Source organism: Chiloscyllium plagiosum, chromosome 12, assembly GCF_004010195.1.
Source record: "Chiloscyllium plagiosum isolate BGI_BamShark_2017 chromosome 12, ASM401019v2, whole genome shotgun sequence".
In the NCBI taxonomy this organism is placed as follows: domain Eukaryota; kingdom Metazoa; phylum Chordata; class Chondrichthyes; order Orectolobiformes; family Hemiscylliidae; genus Chiloscyllium; species Chiloscyllium plagiosum.
Window position 1 is genome coordinate 51,119,754 of NC_057721.1, and position 24,150 is coordinate 51,143,903.

Below are 24,150 nucleotides of genomic sequence, written 5' to 3' on the forward strand. Positions count from 1 at the left end.
ATCACTAGGGAATGTAGGTTTATGGTGAAAGGGAGAAAAATTCAAGAAAGATATGAGAGCAAGGTTTTTACACAAAGGGTGTTATGTGCCTGGACTGTGCTGCCAGAGGAGGTTGTAGAAGCTCATTCAGTTGCAACTGACACCTACAGACACCTACATAAATAGGCAGGGAAGAAAGGAATACAGACTCCATAATGGAGAAAGGTTTTAGTTTAGAAAGTTGTTATGTATTGGCGCAGGCTTGGTTCTGTGCTGTACTGTTCTTTGTATCACTATCCCTTCAGTGACACTGAAAGTCAAATTCATGTAACTCCCTAACTAACAGCATTACAAGTCTACCTCCAACATATGTAAGATTCTGTAAATTCCTGTTTTAGGAATAGAATCAGTCTGAACACTGGAGCACAGACAGCCTCACACAGGGCACCTCACACCTTCAATACATTATCTGAGATGACATGGCACCTATTGTTAAAGTTCACTTGAGAATGTAACTTCTAAAAATAAGTTCTGGGATTTACATATGAAAGAACTGAAACCAACATGGCCATTCTAAAAGATGAAAGACTTAACAAACAATCCAGGTCTTTTTCAACATATAATTTCAGTTGCATCACACTGTAAACTCTTGCTGTAAATTCTATGTCTTATGATCATATAGATGAAGGAGCAGCGCTCCGAAAGCTAGTGCCTCCAAATAAACTGTCGGACTACAACCAGGTGTTGTGTGATTTTTAACTTTGTCCACCCCAGTCCAACACAGGCTCCTCCAAATCATGACTACAACACATGGACATCAATATTTCAAAGCAGCAGCTTGCCACTTCATTCCGAAGTGCACTTGGACGTGGGAAATAAATGTTGGCTCAACCGGTGATGCACACCTCCTGAGAGTAAATAAACCTTAGAAAGTAAACCAATGATATGTCCAGGGGAGATCTGATTGGCAGAACAATTAACAGTTGCTGAATGAATGCAACATCAAGAGAAAACCAGACTAAAGAAACAAAATGAAGGCATAGAGATTTCAGTCTAAAACTGTTGAACTCAGTATTGGTTCTGGAAGGTTGTAGAGTATTAATTAAACGATCAGTGGCATTCCTAAAGTTTGATTTGAGCTTCATTCTAACTCCGCAGGAAACTGGGGATACAAATGTCTGAGTGAGAATAAGGTGGAAATTTAAAATGATACCTACTAAATGATCAGAATCACAATCACAGACTAAATTAAAATGTTTCACAAGGCAGGCACCCTATCCACTATTTCTCCCTAGCGTGGCACAGGCCATGTACTAAGCAGAGAATTTTGTACCCTAAACTGAGTGAAATATGTGTAAACTTCTGTTTCATTTGGAAAGACTGTTTGAAACTTTGGACGGTGAGAAAAGGTGAAAAGGAAGGTGACATATCTTCTGCACTTGAATGGAAAATGCTTTGAGGAAGGGACAATTTGTTGAGGGGATTGAGAAGTGGCCGAAGGTGTCATGGAGAGAACTGGCCCTTTTAGAATGCTGAATGGAAAAGAAAGAAATAGCAGAAATGGTGAAGGATGATCACTGCTGATACTCTTTTTAAACACCCTCGCGTTCCTTCCCTAACACTTAAACCTGATTTCCCCATTCCCTCCCACAAAAAATGACATTTCCCAACCATTACTAAACCTAACTATTTTTTAACTGCAGCCTTTTCCAGCACTTTCATCCAAAACATAACTATACCTGTCAATTATCCTGACATTCAGGCCGGGAATGGGAAAAAAAGGTCACTGTATAGAGTTAAAATGAAAGGCACTTTGGGAAAACTGCACTACCAGGTTTCCTGGACATGATTTGTCCCCTCCTCTGAAACCCTACTACAGTAAATATTAGTGCCATTGATTCAAAGAGTTCACGCTTATAATCACCTTACACTGTCCTGTTCGTACAATTGATAACCTCAGGTTACTGAGCATCTGATTCTAGACATCTTAGGTGGTACTATCACTCCCTTAACATCTCTTACTTATGAATAATGAGTCTTCCATGCTTTAAAATGAAATGGCATAAGGATATGCCTTAATAAATGATTTTTGAAATTTATGATGATAAATGTGTAGCCTTACACTTGTAAGAATGTTTTCATTGCATAAATGTTCTTGGGTTTAATGAACATGAGTTTTTTTTCAGTTTCTCATAATTCCCTTTAATGACTGGTTTCAATTTTACAACTAATTAATATAACATGGAATGATTTTCTTTAATTAGAGTTTGTGATTGTAACAAGGTCAGCCAGGTGGACCTCATAGAATATGATTTACCTGCTTAGTGCTCTTAATCTGGTCCAATCAGGAAGACTTGGCTGACAGATGAACAGGAGTGTCAGGGGTTCCTCTTCACTCTGAGGCCTAGCTCTATATCAAGGTTTTAAGGTATAAATAATTTGAAGATGTGGCATAGTTTTCAGTTGAAGGTTTTTGTTGCTGTATGTATGTTCTGGTGTGATTCAGAAGATACAATGAAAGCCATATATTTTTATTGTGCAAGTGTAGGTGAAACATAAAGGTGGAAGAGGTTGAAATGCAGTTTTCAGCCATTTTATTATATTGTTGGTTTGTTTCACCATGCTAGGTTTTCTGAAGTACAATCTTTTCTTCCGTTATTAGATTTTAGTTGTTTGTGAGCACTGATCTTGAATATAATCAGTTGACTATTTGTAAGGAATTCTCACTTTACTAAGTTCACACGTATCTGAATTACTGCTTAGTTAACTAATATATTCAAGTGTACAACCTATGACAACTAAGGATGGCTCACAGATATGAGGATGAATAGGCAGTTGACACAAAGTATAATCAATTACCTTAATTGTGAAGGCTGCTCTGACCCTAGTTATCCTTTCCAAATGTTCAGGAATTCTTCCCTGTGTTTTCCTTCAATATCTTCTGATCCACCTTCAGTCTGAAGAAGACAGCTTCCTCATTGCGTTTAAACCTGGACACTGGTGGATATAGCTTATTTTTTTGGGACTGGTAGTTTACACTGTCAATCACCACTTGAAATCCCTCAAATTGATAGACATGGCACAATTATTCTCAACATAAGTATAACTGTTTCCTGCTTGCTCACCTTAATCTCGAGGATATTTTATATTTGTATTTGGAACGAAACTTTTACTAAATCCTGTTGATTATCAGGTATATATGATGTTATATGCTTTTAGATTAGATTCCCTACAGTGTGGAAATGGGCCCTTTGGCCCAACTAGTCCACACCAACCCTCTGAAGAGTAACCCACCCAGACCCATTTTGCTCTGACTAATACACCTAACACTGTGGCCAATTCACCAGACCTGCACATATTTGGACTATGGGAGGAAACTGGAATACCCGGAAGAAACCCATGCAGACACAGGGTGAATGTGCAATCTCCACACAGACAGTTGCCCGAGGCTGAGATCAAACCTGGGTCCTGGCACTGTGAGGCAGCAGTGCTAACCACTGAGCCACTATGCTGCCGGTCAGCTTATAGAATATAGTGGTCTTTATTGTCACTTTTGTTTCCTTTTGACTGATGAAGTGATTTAGATTTGGGGAAATAACTGTTACAGGAATCTGTTAAATGAACCTCATGCAAAGCAGGAAATACTAGAAACCTCAGGATCTAAAATTTCAACACTGTCAATATGCCCTGCCAATAATTTTACTTACTATTGAGAAAGAATGCAAGCATGATGTAGAACATTGCTAAGTAAGTTTGCAGATGACACCAGGTGTAGTGGACACCAGTGAAGAAGGTTACCTCCGATTACAACAGGATCTTGATCAGATGGGCCAATGGGCTGAGAAGTGGTCATCTGAACATTTGGAAAGGATTACTAGGGTCAGAGCAGCCTTCAAAATTAAGGTAATTGATTATACTTTGTGTCAACTGCCTATTCATCCTCATATCTGAGGTTTAATTCAGATAAATGTGAGGTGCTCCATTTTGGGAAAGCAAATCTCAGCAGGATTTATACACTTAATTAGATTAGATTAGATTCCCTACATTGTGGAAACAGACCCTTCGGCCCAACAGGTCCACAACCGACCCTCCGAAGAGTAACTCACCCAAACCCTTTTCCCTCTGACTAATGCACCTAATTGACAATTTAAGCATGGCCAATTCACCTAACCTGCACATCTTTGGACTGTGGGAGGAAACCCACGCAGATATGGGGAGAATGTGCAAACTCCACACAGACAGTCTTAATGGTAAGGTCCTAGGGAGTGTTGCTGAACAAAGAGACCTTGGAGTGCCGGTTCATAGCTCCTTGGAAGTGAACTCGCAGGTAGATAGGATAGTGAAGAAGGCATTTGGTATGCTTTCCTTTATCGGTCAGAGTATTGAGTACAGGAGTGGGGAGGCCATGTTGCGGCTGTACAGGACATTGGTTAGGCCACCGTTGGAATATTGCATGCAATTCTGGTCTCATTCCTATTGGAAAGATGTTGGGACACTTGAAAGTGTTCAGAAAAGATGTACAAGGATATTGCCAGGATTGGAGAATTTGAGCTACAGGGAGAGGCTGAACAGGCTGGGGTTGTTTTCCTTGGAGTGTCGGAGGTTGAGGGGTAACCTTACAGAGGTTTACAAAATTATGAGGGGTGTGGATAGGATAAGTAGACAAAGTCTTTTCCCTGGGGTGGGGGAGTCCAGAACTAGAGGGCATAGGTTTAGGGTGAGAGGGGAAAGATATAAAAGAGACCTGAGGGGCAACGTTTTCACGCAGAGGGTGATATGTGTATGGAATGAGCTGCCAGAGGATGTGGTGGAGGCTAAGGGTGATATGGGCCGGGTGCTGGCAGTTGGGAGTAGATTGGGTTGGGATATCTGGTCGGCATGGATGGGTTGGACTGAAAGGTCTGTTTCCGTGTTGTACATCTCTATGACTCTATAACTATATGTACTGGAGAATCAGATATCAAATTACATATTCTTGTGTTGTTGGCTTCTGTATGAACCCCTGTGGATTGCTTTCCTCGCTCTACCAATCGTTCCCCTCCTTCATAACCACATTTTCTTTCAATTAGCCCTTACTCAGATCACTTCCTTCATCCAGAACCAAACAACCCTTAAATTCCAAGTGTAAGTCCATGCCTGTTAGGCGTCACAAAATGATATCATTTCAGAGGAAAAAACCTTTAGGTGAACCCATGTAATTTTTAAAATGAAAACAGAAAGTACTGGTGAAACTCAGGGGGACTGACAGCATCTGTAGAGAGGGAAAAAAAGGGTTAACATTTTGAGTCCTGTGAGTCGTCCTCATAATGGAAAATAACTGGGAAAGGGTGATTTATATGCTGATAACTGATGTGGATAGGCAGTGAATAGAAAATCTGGTGCTTGCTAATGATAAGCAGAGAGAAAAAACACTGGAAAGATGCTAACAAGAAAATAAATTATTGGAAATTGGTTTGAAATGAAAATGATTGAAAAAGAGTTGACTGTGCTGGGAGCAACCCGTACAAAATAGGACCTAGGTATGGGGATAGAACATGGAGGAGGGAATGTATAGTCTGAAACTGTTAAACTCAATGCTGACTCCTGAAAATGCAAGGTACATAAGTGGAAGATGAGGTATCACTGCTCAAGCTTTCACTGAGCCTTACTAGAGCACTGCAGCATGCCTGAGACAAATATTGCCATTCAAACACTGCTTTTCTCTTGATCATTTTGCTAAAATTTGTGCAAAGTTGGCTCAATGCCTTCTATATTTAATTACTAATTTTTTAAGAGTATGCTGAGCATTTATCCTTTCAAAATACATTTTGTTCCAGACAGCTTTTGATCTTTATCTGATGCATGGTTGCTTGCCCATTAATAGTTCTCTCCATTTTAATTAATGTAAACATAGAACATAAATACAAAAAGAATCAAAAGCATATTTATATTGTTTACAAAGAATTGCTAACAAACAAGTATCTACTTGCCACCAACAGGCAACTATTAGAAAATACTAATTTTGATTTGTTTTTTGAAAAGATATATAATGCTATGTGCAATTTAGTTATAAAGTCAGTAAGAAATAAAGATTACTATGTATCCTAGAGTTTTCATTCATTTTGTGCCTCACTGAAGTCCAACCACTATTGTTTCATTTAAAGTTGCTCAGTACTACCACACTTCTTAATTTAAGAGGAAATGGGAACTCCCCTGTTAAGTTGAACTCTGTGAATTTTCCATGAACCCCGATAGGCGTTAATTCTGAGTTGCTTTAGTTCATGAAAACATTCTATTTTACATGCATCATGCTACGCAGCTAGAGAGCTGGGTATGGTGGATCAGTCAACCTCTACTACCTCAGCTAATTGAACATAATGATTAGATTCCCACAATATGCAAATAGACCCTTTTGGCCCAACAAGTTCACACTGACCCTCTGAAGAGTCACCCACCCAAACCCATTTCCCTCTGACTCATGCACCTAACAGTATGGACAATTTAGCATGGCCGATTCATCTAATCTGCACATCTTTGGGCTGTGGGAGGAAACCGGAGCACCCGGAAGAAACCCATGCAGACACGGGGAGAAAGTGAAAACTCCATAGACAGTGTCCCTGGCACTGTGAGGCAGCACTGTTAGCCACTGCGCCAAAATAATGGTTGTCAGTTTTACAACGGATGAGTCCCAACACTGTCAATTGTTGGTCAATTATTAAAAGTAAAATTAGTCATAGCTCCTTAACCTTAATGAAGGTTAAGTAACATTTTAAATAGGTGCACCAAGAATGAAATTGCCAATGCCCATAGACATTATGAAACTGCCAATGCCCCTGCAATTTTGACTAACTGCACAATTGGACAACATGCCATTTGAGTCACAGATCACCATAAACTAAATATCATATCCGATGACATTTCCTTACATAAGGTGAATGGGTGGTTCCAGTGTTTTACCACAAGGTAGATGCTATGAACTATTATGGGGAAGTTTAAATTGTTGCAACAACAAACTCATTAGGTTGTAGGTGAACAACACAATGAGAAGCCACAAATCTGTGCTGTCCATCCAAATGTAGATAATTACCAACTCTATTTTGAACATCAGTTATTGAAATAACTTTGTTAATTTGATATAATATGTACAAGTACTGGTAAAATGTGAAGTATAAAATATTTGTGTAGAGGTTTATGTTACACTGCATATGTAAACCACCAAGAAAAATGTGAAAAACCTTTATCATTGCTGTTGGACTATCAAGGCTGTTAAATAGCTTATAGGCAACCTTACCGATTTTGCCCAACCTATCTAAAACTTTCATCGATAAATTTTGTTGGAGTCTGCAGGGTAGATCCATTCAATTGTATATAATTATCAAGCTCCACTTTGTATCACAGGCCAGAGGTTGGTGGATTTGTCATGTGTGCAGTGTTCTTCCACCCCGCAAGAATGTTTTAAGATGACCTCAACAATTCCATTGTAAGGCCACAGTTGGGATTCAAAGTATGACCTATTACAGCAAACCCTACATTGTTTCCTGTGAAGTTTGGTGACATGGGATTTTCCAACATGGGAGGTCCCTGCCTTTGTCTCTGTGTTTTATGTCCAAGGTTGAATAATTGATGTTATTTGCAGCTGTAATGCAGTGGAATACAGAAACTGGAATCTGGTCGTATTGAAATATTCCTGTAAATGATTCACTGATAACGCTATGGATTTTCCATATAACTGGAAAATTCCATTGAATTATTCTAATACTCCCATCTTACAATTGAAATGTTTATTTATTTTTGTTCATTTTTATTTTATATTCTGTAAATATCTCTGTTCAGAAAAGTTACTTTTCATTAAAGTAATGTAAATTATTTCGACTTGCAGATTCAGACAATCTGGTCTTTCTATTACAAATGAGATTATTATTTCCGGGAACATGCTATTAATCACCTTTAGCTCAACAGAAGAGTGTGACCTTTCACAATATTCAATAACATTTCTGCAAGTAACAGTAACAGGTAAAGAAATTACATTGTTCTTTCTTTCTGCAGAAAATTAATTTCTTTAGATCTTAAATCATTAGTTTTGTTGTACATTACAAATCAAAATAGTTGGGACAAAGTTCCTTCCAGTATTCTTTGAATGATTGTTAAGTAATTTAAAGACTGTATCTTTTTATTTTTGTGTTTCTAAATGTGAACTGAAATAGAAATAGGTCTGTTTTAAAAGTAATGTTTGTGGGAAGTATTGCTGCACCTTCTAAGTATTCACATTGCTGTTTGTTTAAGAAGAGTGGGAAAATCGAGTCACAGACAAGCTGGAGCTAAAGGGTGTACGCATAGGAGATTCAGTTTGCATCAGATCACCAACTAATTTGAGAAATGGTGACTAATTGTTGATTACAAAGGCCTTTTGCGCGCCAGTAACTTTCATCAAGTATCAGGTAGCTGAACAGGTTGCGGGTGTGAATGTTTGGGCAGAAGCTGAAGAGACCTCCGGAATGTCTTTTCTCTGCAGTAAAAAGCACCTTTAAGCTGGAAGAAAGCCAAATTATTTCCTTCATCACTTTCTGTAGGCTGTGAAATTTAACCAATAAGTCAGAGATGTTATAAGTGTGAATGAGTTGCTCCCCACTCCTGGCAAGCAATTAAAGTACCTGGAGAAGGAAGATTGAGGATAGGGGCCATTGAACCTCATTCTCAGTCCTTCCCTCTGTCCATGAAACCCACTTTTTCTTGTGTCTTTGTCTGTCTGTATGAATGTGGGGTGAGGGGGTTTATAAGGGAGTAGCATCATATGTTGGTGATTCATAGTTGTTGATCTGTAGTTAGAATTTATTTGTAATAAATAGTAATTCTTGTTAAGTACAAAAGCCTGATTCATGCTGTCAACCTAGTTCTAAAAGACAGGTAAACTGGGGAATTTTGGATTTGTTTTAAAGAACCTTTAACTTTTGTGACAGCACCTGGAATTAAGTTTTTAATCATTCATGTTGTTTTTATGTCATAATTAAGTTTCTCATCGCTTGACATTTGCTGCAACATGGCTGAAATGTTTAACAATAGTGAGTAGCTAATGACTAAAACTGCATCAATGTATAATAGATTATCAAGCGCAAAATGCGCAAAGCTTGAAGTGTCTGTCACATCACATGGACACTATTTCACTCTAAATGCTGTGTCACTTGTGTGTGTAATGGGCACATTCTTGTTGTGATTAAGAGCAGCTGACCTAAATTAGGGAACGATTAGGGACACAGTTATAAAAACGCTTTCACTGTCTGGCTGGCCTGTGGAAAAGTAGTTTATATTTGTGCTTTGTGTTGTATTGTGAATAAACCTACGTAGAAGATAGACCAGCTCCTCCTCCTTCCTTTTGCTAGATCCATGTTTGTCAGATTAACATTAGACTGCAGCAGAAGCAAAAGGTAGCATAACTAAAAGAAAGTATCCCATAACGTTACATTTTCAGACCTGAGTTTAGAGACTGACAATGTACATATTTCAGGAGATAGCCCAAAGAGGTCTGCCCATGGAGCCTAAATGCAGCACAAGTGCATAGGCTCAAGAGCAGGGAAAGAAGTAATACAGCCCAGGAAATGGCTTGCATCCTGGCAATGTTCCAAAGGAGACAGATGAGAACAGCATGGGCTCATTGAACTTCAAATATCTGTGTGTTCACTGGATTGCATACGTGCAAGTCAGTTCACTGTTCAAACCATAACTTGTCTGCTGCATTTTAAATAGTTTTGAAACCATGCCAGTAACCTTAGAATGAGTAGTCAGTCGTATGAGTGCTTGAGAGCTCAACAGAATGCCAGTGACACTTTCTTTGAAAGTTCAAATTCATGACATCTTGGCTCAAGGCTCTTACATCTCCAGTTTATAAAGACGGAAAGAGATTGTGGATAATATACAGGCATTAAATGCCTTCCAGCGTACCTCACACAGAGCAGACTACTAAGGCTCAGCTCCCTGACAGCACCATTGGCTGTATGGGAGAGGACATGCTGTACCCTTCATGGTGACGGTATGCTTGCTTCTTCAAAAGCTATTTACACTGTGTCCATGTTATAGCCAGAGAGCTGGGTCAGTTTGTTCAAGTGAGAGCTGAATCCTAACAGTCTATAGTCGTGTACTCCTTCAACATCGCAATATCAACTATTTCAACTGCTTTTAGTGGATTTTTGGCAGCTCTCCACTTCCCAACTAGTGACCACTTCATAGAATCACCAGAAAATGGAAACAAGCACAAGATAAGGAATGCATGAGAGAGATCTGCAGGTGGGCATCAATTGTGTAACCGTGGGACGGCATGGTGCACAGTGGTTCGCACTGCTGCCTCACAGCACCAGGGACCCGAGTTCAATTTCTGCCTTGGGCAACTGTCTGTGTGGAGTTTGCACATTCTCCCCGTGTCTGCGTGGGTTTCCTCCGGGTGCTCCGGTTTCCTCCCACAGTTCAAAGATGTGCAGGTTAGGTGAATTGGCCATACTAAGTTGTCCATAATGTTAGGTGCATTAGTTGGGTCAGGTCGGGCGGGGGCTTATTCTTCGGAAAGTCAGTGTGGACTTGGGCCAAAAGGGCCTGTTTCCACACTGTAGGGAATCTAATCTAATTTGTCAAGTAAAGGCTGCAGACATTAGTAGTGAAATAATATATTTTCTTCTGAGATAGCTGTTTATTAATGGTGTAATAGGAACATTCACTAAGTTGCATTTTTTTGAGGGTATGCTTGGTGCCAAGCCCAGTTAGATGTATGACAGAAATATTGATGGTCTGGAAAGGCGTGATAGTTCAGAAGAATCTGACCTTCATAATATACTACTTCAGAGTTTTGGTAGCTTGCAGCAGTGCTAGATCTGTACATTCTTCGGTTTCTTGTTCCCTTCTTCACAATCTTACTCAACATCACTATTTTAAGGAAGGAACAAAACCTCTCTGCTTTGTATCAGAGAATCATGAATACTTGCAGAACTGAAGGAGGCCACTCAGCCCATCTCTATGAAAGGGAGTCCCCTTAGTCCAACTAGTTATGAAGTTAAGAGTTAATGGAATCTGGAACAATTTGTCAAATTGGATTCGGGCTGAAGGCCCTGTACAGTGCTGTAATGTTCTATGTTCTACAAAATGGCTTAGTGGCAGAATGTTGTTTGAAGAGTGTTTGTGTGCCTGTGTCCAGTGGTTCACTTACAGGATTCCAAGCTGGGTCCCTTGCTGACTGTCTTGTACATTAAATTGTCCAGACATGAATACAGGAGAAATGATCAATAGGTTCACAGACGCATGAAAATTGTTTGTATGGTAAATAGCAAGGAAGTAAGCTTTCAACAACCTGACAATATAAACAGGCTAGTTAGATGGGCTGAAAAGTGGCAAATGGACTTTAATCCTGAAAATTGTGAGATCATGCATTTTGACAGTGCAAGGGTATACATGTTGAATGGTAGAACCCTAGGAAGTACAAAGGACCGAAGAGATTCACATGTCTATAAATCCTTGAAGACAGCAATATATGTTGACAAGGCATATGTGATACTTGCCTTTACTAGTCAAGTCACTGAATATAATAGCAGGAAGTTTATGATGGAACAGAATATAACATTGGTTAGACCACAGCTGTAGCAGTACATGCAGTTCTCATTGCCACACTATAGGAAACACGTAACTGCACTGAAAAGGTTGCCTAAACTGGAGAGATTCACTTATTAAGAGGGACTAGACAGGCTGGACTTGATTTTGTCAATGCAGAGAAGACTGAGGGGAACAATCTGATTGAGGTGTACAGAATTCTGAGAGCCATAGACAGGGTAGATAAGGAGAAATCTTTCCCCTTAGTACAGGGATCAATAATCAGGAGTATAATTTTAAGGTAAGGAGCAAGTGGTTTAGAAGGGATTAAAGGAATAAAAAAAATAATCCAGAGGATTGTGGTTATCAGAAAGACACTGTAGTAAAGACAGTAACCCTCAAGACATTTAAGAACTATTTAGTTGAGCATTTGAAATGCAAAAGCATTCAGTGCTATGTACAAGGTGATGGAAAATTGGATTAAAACAGATAGATGTTTGACGACTGGCATGAACATACAGGGCTTCTTTCTATGTTGTAAATAACTTTTTGACTCCCCATTCTTTCCCCATTGCTTTAATTATTTATTTTGTTTTCACTTCATATAAATATGGAACTTCCAATTGAAACTTAGTGTTGACTCTGCTTCCAGCATCCTTTCAGGCAGTGCATTTCAGATTATCATAACTCACTATGTAATATAAATCTCCTCATCTGACCTCTGGCTTTTTTCCTAACTATTTAAAAATGTTCTTGATTATTGACCTTCTGTCAGTTGAAATAGTTCCTCCCTTTTGTACCCAATCACAATCCTTCATAATTTTGATCATCTCCTTAAAGTTCCTCTTAAGCCTCTCTATTCTGAGGACAACAGTGCATGGTCACCTCATAAGATAGGGGTTGCATAGGAAAGTTAGTAGGTGGTGCAGGCTCATGAAGGTGGGGACTTGGGAAAGCATGAAGCCTGCGGAGTTTATGGGATGAAAATTGCTGGAAAAATCTCAGCGGGTCTGGCAGCATATGTGGACACAAATCAGAGTTAACATTTCAGGCCCAGTTCTGAAGGAGAGTCACCGGATCCAAAACATTAACTGATTTCTCTCCACAGATGTTGCTAGACCTGCTGAAATTTGCTAGCAATTTTGGTTTGTTTATGGGGTGGGCTACTATTGTGCACCTTGTCTGGTAAGATGGGGTGGAAATTGATGTGCGCAATCTGATAGGACAGGGTAATTAGTGAGGCAAGTTTGGGAAGATATGGTGAGAAATATGCAGCAGAATTGACAACTCCAAAAATAGAAAATCGTGGAAGAGAAGTTTAAGAAATTTTTATTAAGAAATAAGTGAGCTGTGTTAGCAATTTACTTAAGGATTTTGTGAAGACATGTTAACTAAACAAGCTAGGCAACAATTGAATGCAAAAGTTTACAGGAAAGAAACCAAGTACAACCATCCCAACAAAAGCTTACAAGTGCAAACAGGTGATTTTTTTGCAGAGGTTTTGGTGTCTATAAGTTCAGTGATGTAAGAAAGAGTTGATTCATTCTTGCTTACATTTATGTTCATTCAACTAATTCTTGTATAATGTAATGGTTTGAGTTTTGTTTTCCTTTTGTATGCAATAAACTTTGCACTTTTTTGAAGTACATTGGCAGCCTCTTGTGATATGTTCAGTACAGTGGGCTGTGGAGTGCAGATGGAGTTTAATTTAGATAGATGTGAGGTGCTGCATTTTGGAAAGGCAAGTTGGGGCACTTAATGGTAAGGTCCTGGGGGGTGTTGCTGAACAAAGAGACTTGGAGTGCGGGTTAGTGGTTCCTTGAAAGTAGAGTTGCAGGTAGACAGGGTAGTGAAGAAGGCATTTGTAAGCCTGCCTTTATTGGTCAGTGCATTGAGTATAGGAATTTGGAGGTCATGTTGCGGCTATACAGGACATTGATTAGGCCACTTTTGGAATACTGCTTTCAGTTCTGGTCTCCCTGCTATAAGGCGTTGTGAAACCTGAAAGAGTTCAGAAAAGATTTATAATGATGTTGCCAGGGTTGGAGGGTTTGAGCTAAAAGGAGAAACTGAATAAGCTGGAGCTATTTTCCCTGGAGCATCGGAGGCTGAAGGGTGACCTTATAGAGGTTTATAAAATCATGAAGGGCGTGGATAGGGTGAATAGCCAAGGTCTTTTCCCCAGGTTAGCAAAGTTCAAAACTAGAGGGAATAGGCTTAAGATGAGAGGGGCAAGATTTAAAAGGGACCTACGGGGCAGCTTTTTCAAGCAGAGGGTGGTGCGTGTATGGAATGAGCTGCCAGAGGAAGTGGTGGAGGCTGGTACAATTGCAACATTTAAAAGGCGTTTGGATGGGTATATGAATAGGAAGGATTTAGAGGGACATGGGCCAAATGCTGGCAAATGAGACTAGATTTATTTAGGCTATCTGTTTGGCATGGACAAGTTGAACCATAGAGTCTGTTTCCATGCTGTACTTTTCTATGATTGACCATGGAAACCCAAATTGCAAAACATAAAACTCATACGATATAAAGCTAAATTTAATTCTGGGATCTGACATGTCCATTACTACTAATAGCTGGAATCATAAAGTATCATATCAGAATTTCCCAAAGGAGTAATATTTCAGATATTTTTCCTTCAACGTAGAGACATTTATTTGAGAATGTTGCATTCTGAATGATGAGATGCTGTTTTTAAACTTGCACTGAGCCTAACTGGAGGACTGCAGCAGGCCTGAGACACAAATGTTGGCTTGGGAACACGGTGGTGTGTTGAAGTGTCAGACTCTGAAGAGTAGCATCTCATCTTTTGCTTGGGGTCCACTCCCTCCGTGACTCTCTCGCAGGACCACTCCCTCCGTGACTCCCTCGTCAGGTCCACTCCCTCCGCGACTCCCTCGTCAGGTCCACACCTCCCACCAACCCAACCTCCACTCCCGGCACCTTCCCCTGCAACCGCAAGAAATGCAAAACTTGCGCCCACACCTCCCCCCTCACTTCCCTTCAAGGCCCCAAGGGATCCTTCCATAACCGTCACAAATTCACCTGCACCTCCACACACATCATTTACTGCATCCGCTGCACCCGATGTGGCCTCCTCTACATTGGGGAGACAGGCCGCCTACTTGCGAACGTTTCAGAGAACACCTCTGGGACACCTGCACCAACTAACTCAACTGCCCTGTGGCTGAACACTTTAACTTCCCCTCCCACTCCGCCAAGGACATGCAGGTCCTTGGCCTCCTCCATCGCCAGACCATGGCAACACAACGCCTGGAGGAAGAGCGCCTCATCTACCGCCTAGGAACCTTCCAACCACAAGGGATGAATGCAGATTTCTCCAGCTTCCTCAGTTCCCCTCCCCCCACCTTATCTCAGTCCCAACCCTCGGACTCAGCACTGCCTTCTTGACCTGCAATCTTCTTCCTGACCTCTCCGCCCCCACCCCCTCTCCAGGCTATCACCCTCACCTTAACCTCCTTCCACCTATCGCATTCCCAACGCCCCTCCCCCAAGTCCCTCCTCCCTACCTTTTATCTTAGCCTGCTTGGCACACCCTCCTCATACCTGAAGAAGGGTTTAGGCCCGAAACGTCGATTCTCCTGCTCCTTGGATGCTGCCTGACCTGCTGCGCTTTTCCAACAACACATTTTTCAGCTCTGATCTCCAGCATCTGCAGTCCTCACTTTCTCCTGTCATGACATGGGTTGCTGTCGATATGCCAACCCATTTTCACCGACTCTTAAGTCTCATCATCACTTATTCACCTTCTCTTCTGTCCTGGCTTACTATTAACAATCCTCCTGTCTCCTTCGCCATTTCATATTTCTCTCTCTCTAGGCTCAGCTCCACATACCCAGTCACCTCTTCCTGACCACCCTCCCCATCTTCAGCATAACTTCTACTTTTTCCTACCTGCTATCAGCTCCAATTAAGTCACCAGATTTAAAATGTTAACAATGTTTTCTCTCCACAGATGCTGATAGACTGGTTGAGTTTCTCCAGCAATTTCTATGTTTGTTTCAAATATCCAGCCTCCACAATTCTTTCTTTTAATATAAACAGTTGAGAAATCCTGCCACTTACATTTACAACTGATTTAAGGAATTATAACCATACCAAATGGAAGCAAGCCTTCAGTTATCTTTAAAGGGCTAAATTAACAGTAAATTCTGTTTCCTTTTGCAGAATGTGGTGGTATCCTTGGTGGAATGAATGGAAGCTTCACATCACCCAGTTACTTGAACAATCATCAAGAAGAAATAAACTGTACATGGAATCTGAAGGTAACTCACAGGGAAACAGACTCCTAAATGTTTGGCAAAACAAAGCTAAATTTATCAATTGGTAGGATTGTGTGTCTGTAGAACAGTGTTGTTGAATTTATAGTTTGCTTCAAGCGTAGAAGAATAAAGAAGTCAAATTATTGAACAATCAATTCTTTACAATTTGTTTTGCATACAATCACACATACTGGAAAACTGAAAGCAAATCTATGTACTTTTCTTTACAGAAAAGAGAAAGCATGTATGCTATTAATGTCTGATCAATAAGTCTAACACCCTTTTGTGGTATGTTACTATGGTGTAATTTTTAAGTCCTCATGATGTCCCGAAGTGCCTCACAGTCAACATTCCCTCTAAATTGTCCTGATGCAGTTGTGCAGTAATCAGGAAATGCCTGTGTAGATGACATACAAGTCACATACAGTTTGTTGTCCCTTTAACATTTTAGTGTCTGTCAGTGTTGCATGTCAATGTTAAAGGGACCACGTGATGCAATTTATAGACTACAATAGTGGTGTAAAATTAAAGTGACATTGCTCACTTCAGTTATTTGCTTTTGAATTGTAATTGTATTGATATCTTGAATTAGGTTCATTTTCAAGATGATGATAACTACATTCGTTAGCCAGGATGCTTGGTAGAGTTCTGGTAGATATGTAGGTGAACACTAAGCCCCAGTAGGTTCTAATATAGAGGTATTATAATAACTCAGATGATGCTGTTTGGACAAGCTGCTGGCTTGAGATTTCCTTTCCTCATATTTCTCTTCACATCTTGGTTTAATTAGAAGGATTGTTACATATTTGGTTACACCAGGTGTAGTGATTATAGATGAGCTTCATCCAGGCCATAAAGTTGATATCAAAATTCCTAAGTGTCCTTTGTAATGCTTCCTTTTGACTGTCATGATAATGCACCCTAGACTCGAGCTGTGCATAGAAGATTTGTTTTGGTAAGCAAGTGTTAGGCATTCTGACCTGTCCAATCCAATTGTTACTTTCTCAATATGTTATGTTTACCGAACATGCTAGTTCAGTGAAGACCTCATTGCCTGGTACACAACTTCAGTCTAACATGCATAGAGCAGTGAGCGGTTCTTTCAGTTGGGTAAGCAAATTATTCCTCTTAATTTCCAAACTAAGGTTCAAAGACTGTTGAAGGCAACACTCTCTTTGTCGATTCTTGCATGGTTTCTCAGTTCTTAAAGTCACACAAATTCCTTTTTTAGATTATGCAGTCATTTATTCACAATAACTGTCTGTGTTTATTTTGATACATGGGAGAGAATTGAACACTCCCGCAAAATGTCTAAAGCCACAATATGCAAAGGAAGCATTTATTTCCTAGACACCACATTACTTCAGCTGGCACAAGATTTAGCATAAATTAATAACAAATGCTTTCTTTGAAAATAATGGACACACCTCCATACACAAGTCATCACCCTAAACATGCTTTCACAACTGGTGAGGTTACAGTGCAATGACTGCATCTTTATCCCTAACATAGCCATTGCTGCTCATATATTTATTGCATTTAAGGCTTTGTCTTGTGAAAAAACATTAGTCAAATCATTATGAAATAAAATTATTCAATTTTAAATTGTACAACTGACAGTATATTTTCCCCATAAAGTAGCTCCTGAACTCCTGCAGTTTTAATGTAGAAACCACATTAATTTGCAGAGAATTAATTATCTCCAATTTCATGCTCCCAATTAAATGAGTCATCTCAATGTTTAAAACTGGTTTTCATTCCTGTTGCAGGCTCTCTCTACCACTTGTTGCCCTTGTGGTTTTTCTATCCATAGCAGCTCCTCTCTCCACTGCACACCCACAGATTTTTTCTCAGATTGCAAAACGGTTTTGAAAAATTGAAATACTAAGAAATGAATGTACTGGTCATACTGGAGCACTATTCTGAGGTACACAAAGTAAGTTGGACCAATATACATCACTGCCAAGTTTTACTCCCTCTTCCTTGTAGGTTCCCAACTTTGCAGCCTCACTTCACCCAACAAATGCCCTCCCTCCCAGACTCTGACTTGCTGCCAGCGACAATACCATCTTTGTTTCTGAGCTCACTAGTTGATGTCATTGGCCTTGCCCATTGGCCTCACTCACCAGCCTTATTCCCATGCCTGGCATCCTTGCTTCTTATTTGCGCCTCCAGCCTGCTCCTCTCATCACTGACTACTTCTCTCATGCGTTTACATCTGACAGGCTCACTGAGAACTATCAACAGCATGAAAGGGAGAAACAGAGGCCTGTGACTGGAGGAGCAGCTCCTCACCATTTCATCTTTCACTTATGGAAGCAACTTTTCTCTGGTTATGCCCGTGAGTGAATTTTACAGGGCAATTTGGGGATTTCAAGGATAGATTTACCTGCTGTCCTCATGTATTTTGAGGACTAGCTGATAACTTTGTCATGGACTGAAACTTTAGGCAAAAGATCAGACTTTCCTGGATCCGGCTGGTACTTCAGTTTACTTCATGCTGATCATGTGGCTGAAGTTCTCAAATACACTGGAGAACAAGTCCAAGTTGCATTCCGCATCCAGTTATGAACAAATAAGATGTACATAGTCATCACCAAACAGTAAGTTGTGAGAAATGTCCTTGGAGACCATGGACTCTATTTGGAGTCATCTCAGATTGAGCACCTTCTTGTCCATGTGGTGTTTCATTCTAACATGGCAAGGTCATAGAGTCATAGAGATGTACAGCACGGAAACAGACCCTTCGGTCCAACTCGTCCATGCCGACCAGATATCCCAACCTACTCTAGTCCCACCTGCCAGCACCCGGCCCACATCCCTCCAAACCCTTCCTATTCATGTGGTGGTATATTGGTAAAGAACCCAGGCTGATGTTCATGGGAACATGGGTTTGAATACCAGGATGGCAGATAGTGACAAACTGATTTGAGTTTAAAAACAAATTCTATAATTAAAAGTCTCTGAAACTGCACTGACTTTCTGGCAGCCAATTCTTGTTGATGCATTGCACTAAGCATTTCTGAAAGATCCTGGGGAAGATTTTTATGGAAGTCAATTCCTCTATGATTGACAATCTTAAGATTGAACAATCTTTCTGCTTGCACAGATGGACAAGAGAAGCATCTTTGTATTCTTGCAGATTGATTCTTTGCTCTCACAGAGACGGAAAGAGTTCAATTAGCTCCATGACCAAGCAGTGAACTTCAGTCTATGAGATCGCAGCTAGGATAACATCATTTCGTGCAATTTGGCCACGAGACAGGAATTTTGTTGTCTGGGTCAGGATGACTGGGCCATCAAGAAATTTGCTCCTTTATGACGGATGAAAAGTGATTGAGGATGTGGTTATAATGCTCTGACCATTTTCCTAGAATTTGGGCTTTTTCTCTAAGCTTTTCAGCCAATCAGCACTAAAAATTGGTGGTCAAACATTTGACTTGGATAGGTTTCAGAGAATCACTGAATCTCTTCCAGTGTTTCTAGTTTATATAGTTCTAATGTTCTTCTTTCTGATTTTGGCCATGCATTGATGATGATGACAAGTTACTGTGGAGACACTGTAGAGGCAATGTTGTCTTTCTGGATTACATTATTCACTTTATGAAAATTATCCTGATGCCTACTACAGGAATCTAATTTAATAGAACATATTGTTTTATTGGTTTTAATGAGGCAGTCTTAAATGAAACACAATAAGCAATTTTGCAGATTTACTTTTAACAATAAAAAGTAAGTTTACTGCATGAAAGAAATGAAGATAAGAGAGAATAAACCAAATGATTCATATGTAACCTATGTTTAAAGATTTCAAAACTCACATGGTAAAAATACATTCTTCTAATCCCAACAGGCCCCCATTACAGTACTCAAACACCAGAAAGAATTCCGTTCTCTGTCACTCTTTGGATCTGACTAAGCTGTGGCTTTAATTCCCGATTGTGAGAAGCTGATAATTTTTTCCTTGATTTGTCACATATCCCAGCTTAACTCTTTCCAATTCAAATAATTCAGTATTAATTGAATACTTTAGGTCTGGAATTTATAAACTCAATAGACAGTAGACAATAGACAATAGGTGCAGGAGTAGGCCATTCTGCACTTCGAGCCCTTCAATATGATCATGGCTGATCATCCTTAATCAGTATCCTGTTCCTGCCTTATCTCCATAACCCTTGATTCCACTATCCTTGAGAGCTCTATCCAACTCTTTCTTAAATGAATCCAGAAACGGGGCCTCCACTGCCCTCTGGGGCAGAGCATTCCACATAGCCACCACTCTCTGGGTGAAGAAGTTTCTCCTCATCTCTCTCTCAGTCTTCTAAACTCAAGGGTATACAAGCTCAGTCGCTTCAGTCTTTCAGCGTAAGGTAGTCCCACCATTCCAGGAATTGACCTCGTGAACCTACCTGCACACAGTACTCCAGGTGTGGTCTCACCAGGGCCCTGTACAGCTGCAGAAGAACCTCTTCACCTCTATACTCAATCCCTGTTGTTATGAAGGCCAGCATGCTATTAGCCTTCTTCACTACCTGCTGTACATTCATGCTTACCTTCATTGACTGGTGTACAAGAACACCCAGATCTTTTTGTACTGCCCCTTTACCTAAATTGATTCCATTTAGGCAGTAATCTGCCTTCCTGTTCTTGTCACCAAAGTGGATAACCATACATTTATCCACATTAAACTGCATCTGACCACTCACCTAACCTGCCCAGGTCACCCTGTAATCTCCTGACATCCTCCTCACATTTCACCCTGCCACCCAGCTTAGTATCATCAGCAAATTTGCTAATGTTATTAACTCTTTATACTGTGGTAACCTATTTTTAACAACTCAAAACTATCTTGATCTCTTTCTCAGAAGCTATTCCTTTACAAATCCAGCTTCCGCTAAGAACCCTGCAGAATTGCCCAAACTGAAACTAATTAAAAACTCTACCAACTACAGATGTTTCCCTGGCACTAAAAAGCAAGTCTAGAATCTTCTACTTGAAACTGTAATGTATGACACTGTTTACTTTGTTAATCGGAAAATGCTCCCATGACTCTCCAGGAAGTCATTCTCTCTCATTGTTTTAAAATAAATCACGTGGCTACAGAAATACTTCCACATTAATCATTAAACCACTGGGATATGCAAAAAACCTATATGCCACTCGTTCAAATTCAAAAAAGAAACTCAAAAATGAATGCTATTAAAATATACATAAATCTCCCATTTTGTATGTCGCCAGGTTAATTTCTTTTGTAATATTGAATGAGAGAAATGTTAATCGATTGGGAGAACTCAAATAACACTTCTTCAAATAACACTATGGAATCTTTTAGATCAAGCTAAATAGGAAAAGAAGATTGAAATAAAATTTTTTAAAACTACAGATGCTGAAAATCTGAAACAGAATTGAAAATTGCTGGAGGAACTCCAAGTCTGGCAACATCTGTGGGAAGAGAAAGCAGAGATAACATTTCAAGTCCAGTGACCCTTCTTCAGAACTGAACTCAAAATGTTAATTCTGCTTTCTCTAAAGATGCTGTTAGACCAGCTGAGTTCTTAAGGAAAACAAAAGGCCTCAGTTTATGATTTCAGATAAAATGTTACGTCTCTAACAATATAACACTGGTCTAGAGGCACACTGGAAGCATTCCTAGATCACGTGCTCAAGCCGTAGAATGGCATTTGAACACCATCTTCTGATTGTTTTTGTCAGCTGAAAATGCTAACAATCAAGTAATTTATTGATGAAAGAAAGACAATATTTGGAAATTTAAATTAACTTTTTATCTTCATCTCCATTGAAAGTATCTCTGTTTGTCAGGTGGACTCAGTCTAATATTTAGCTTCATCAGTTCGGTTTGAAAAAGGTGTTTGTCCCAGCTTATGAAAATCACCCTGGGTTGACATCAACACACAATAGGAAGTGCTGCATTGTCAGATACACTGACTTTCAGATATATTAAACTGACATCTTCATCTTCCAGTGGTTCAGATGATGTTGGAATTTATCTAAACATGTGAGGTTCTCTCAGTTAGGATCTCTTTCAACCAACAACATAAACATATCTCATTGCCATTTATGCAACTTTTTGTGTAAAATTAATGCTACATTTGATTAGTGTAATTTTCATTGTATTTCAAATTAGTGTATTGTATATAAAAGCTCTGAGAAATTTCTGAACGATGATAGAAACAATATAGTGCAAGCATTTATTTATTTATATAAATGTTTCCTTTCCCTCATTTGGTTATTGTAAAGGATATATTTATGTTCTGTGACAGGGATACATTTATGTTGAGCGCATATCCACTCAGGTTAAAACTAAACTAAATCTTTTTGTCTTTGAGGAGGTGTGACTTCATTGTAACTTGGCTATATGAAACATTTTATGTAGAATTGAATAGCAAACTGAATAGAAACCCTAGTGTTTTCTTTCTCTCTTCTGGACAGGTTCAAGAACATTTTAGAACCATCATATTTTTCAAAGAATTCAGGCTGGGAGGCTCTTCGGGGATTGGAGAATCATGTGTGGCGGATTATCTGGAGGTCGATGGTCAGAGGTGAGCAGGACATGTAACAGCAATGCTCTTTATTGTAATTCCTTTTATAATGTATTATTGCAATTCAAATTGATATGGCAGTCGCCAAAATAACTCTGAACGTTAAAGACAGTGATTGACACAAGAAATAAAAATGTAGACTGAATAAAGCATTTTGGACCAAAACTTTCTATCAAAATAACAACGAAGCTAATGATGCTCACTGTTATTTACACATAAATGATACAACTTCAAGTGAGGAGCAAATGTACAGTTAAATGTGAACAGATAAACTTTGCTGTCTGTGTTATACCACTCTACCCTTGACTTTGCAAAAACAATTCTTCATTTCACTGATGTGCACTGGAAGTCATGAAATTGTTTCGTTAATTTCCTAAGTACAACTAAACTCACCACAGTAATTAGGACCCTGTAACATAATGATAATATTCCATCTCTGTATTCTTTCTTCCCAATCTTTTTTTCATTATTTTTTATTTCTTTCTGTATCTGGTTTGTCATTGAATTCAGCCTCATTACCAGTCATTCCTGTTTATTTTCTAGTTCTCGCTTATGAAGCAGATAATCTATTAGTTTCTCTGGGCACACGCTTCCAAGATGGCCTGATTCTCTCATTGCTTGTTATCAGCTCACTTTCAGCAATTTTGTGGGCAAAATGTTTTTTGTGCACAACAGGGCAGAAACAAGTTTAACTAATGGCAGACCTGTCACATGGATGCAAAAGATTATACGGCATTATTTCTAAAAAGAGCAGGGGAGTTCTCCTGGCATCTTGGCTAATATTTATTTCTCAACACCTACACATATTTTGTTATGTTTGTATGAGTTTTCTGAACACAAAGTGGCTGTTATGCTTGCCTCCGGCGGAAGTACCTGTCAGGAACAAGTTGAATCTTTGGGAAACAGTAGATTCAGATGACACTGCCAGTCTGCGAGGCGGCCAGGTCTGTCAATCAAAAGTTGGCATGGAGACAGAACGGAAGAGTCGGACATCGCACAGAGCTGTGGTAATAGGGGACTCCATAGTGAGAGGAACTGACCGGTGATTTTTGTGGCAGCAGACGGGACTCAAGGATGATGTGTTGCCTTCCTGGTACCAGGGTTAGAGACATTACTGACAGAGTGCAGGAAATCCTCAAGGACGAAGGTGAAGAGCCAAAGGTGGTGGTACATGTCGGCACAAATGATGTCGGGAAGAAGAAGAGGAACATACTACAGCAGGACTTCAGAGAACTAGGAAGAAGGCTGAAAAGCAGGACGTCTAAGGTGGTTATCTCGTGAGGCCAGAAACAGGGAGATAATGGACTTGAACGTGTGGCTGGGGATCTGGTGCAGGAAGCAAAGATTTAAATTCTTGGATCACTGGGGTGTGTTTTGTGGTAAGCATAAATTCTGCAAGAGAGACAGTTTGCACCTTAATAGGTTAGGGACTAGCATTCTGGCAGGCAGGTTTGCTATTGCAACACAGCTACATTTAAACTAAGTAGCGGGGGGAGGGGACAAACTGGATGTTTAAGAAGGAAATTGGAGGGAAAGTTAGAACAAGGGAAGTCAAGAAAGACAACTGTATCAATGAGGCAGAAAACTCAGAATGGGATCATGCTGTAAGGTTGAGTGAAATAGGAGTTGATGGGAAGGGTGAGGGCAGTAAAAAATTAAAAATACTATACATGAATGCACGAAGCATTAGAAATAAGATGGACGAGCTTGAGGCTCTTTTGGAAATTGGCAGATACGATATTGTGGGGATAACTGAGACATGGCTTCAAGTGGACAGG

General features: G+C 39.8%; 1 protein-coding gene across 2 annotated transcripts in view; it reads left to right on the plus strand.

Annotated features, from left to right (window-relative positions):
* LOC122555252 (suppressor of tumorigenicity 14 protein homolog) overlaps window positions 1–24,150 on the plus strand; it is a 69,351-nt gene that overhangs the window by 29,747 nt on the left and 15,454 nt on the right. The window contains exons 8-10 of one of the 2 annotated variants that reach the window (XM_043701047.1): window positions 7,838–7,971; window positions 15,718–15,815; window positions 18,038–18,126. In XM_043701047.1, the coding sequence (XP_043556982.1) occupies window positions 7,838–7,971; window positions 15,718–15,815; window positions 18,038–18,046 (241 nt within the window). In that variant the 3' untranslated portion in view covers window positions 18,047–18,126. Of the gene's footprint in view, window positions 1–7,837; window positions 7,972–15,717; window positions 15,816–18,037; window positions 18,127–22,262; window positions 22,373–24,150 lie in introns of those variants that run through there. The other variant, XM_043701046.1, reaches the window with a different exon arrangement.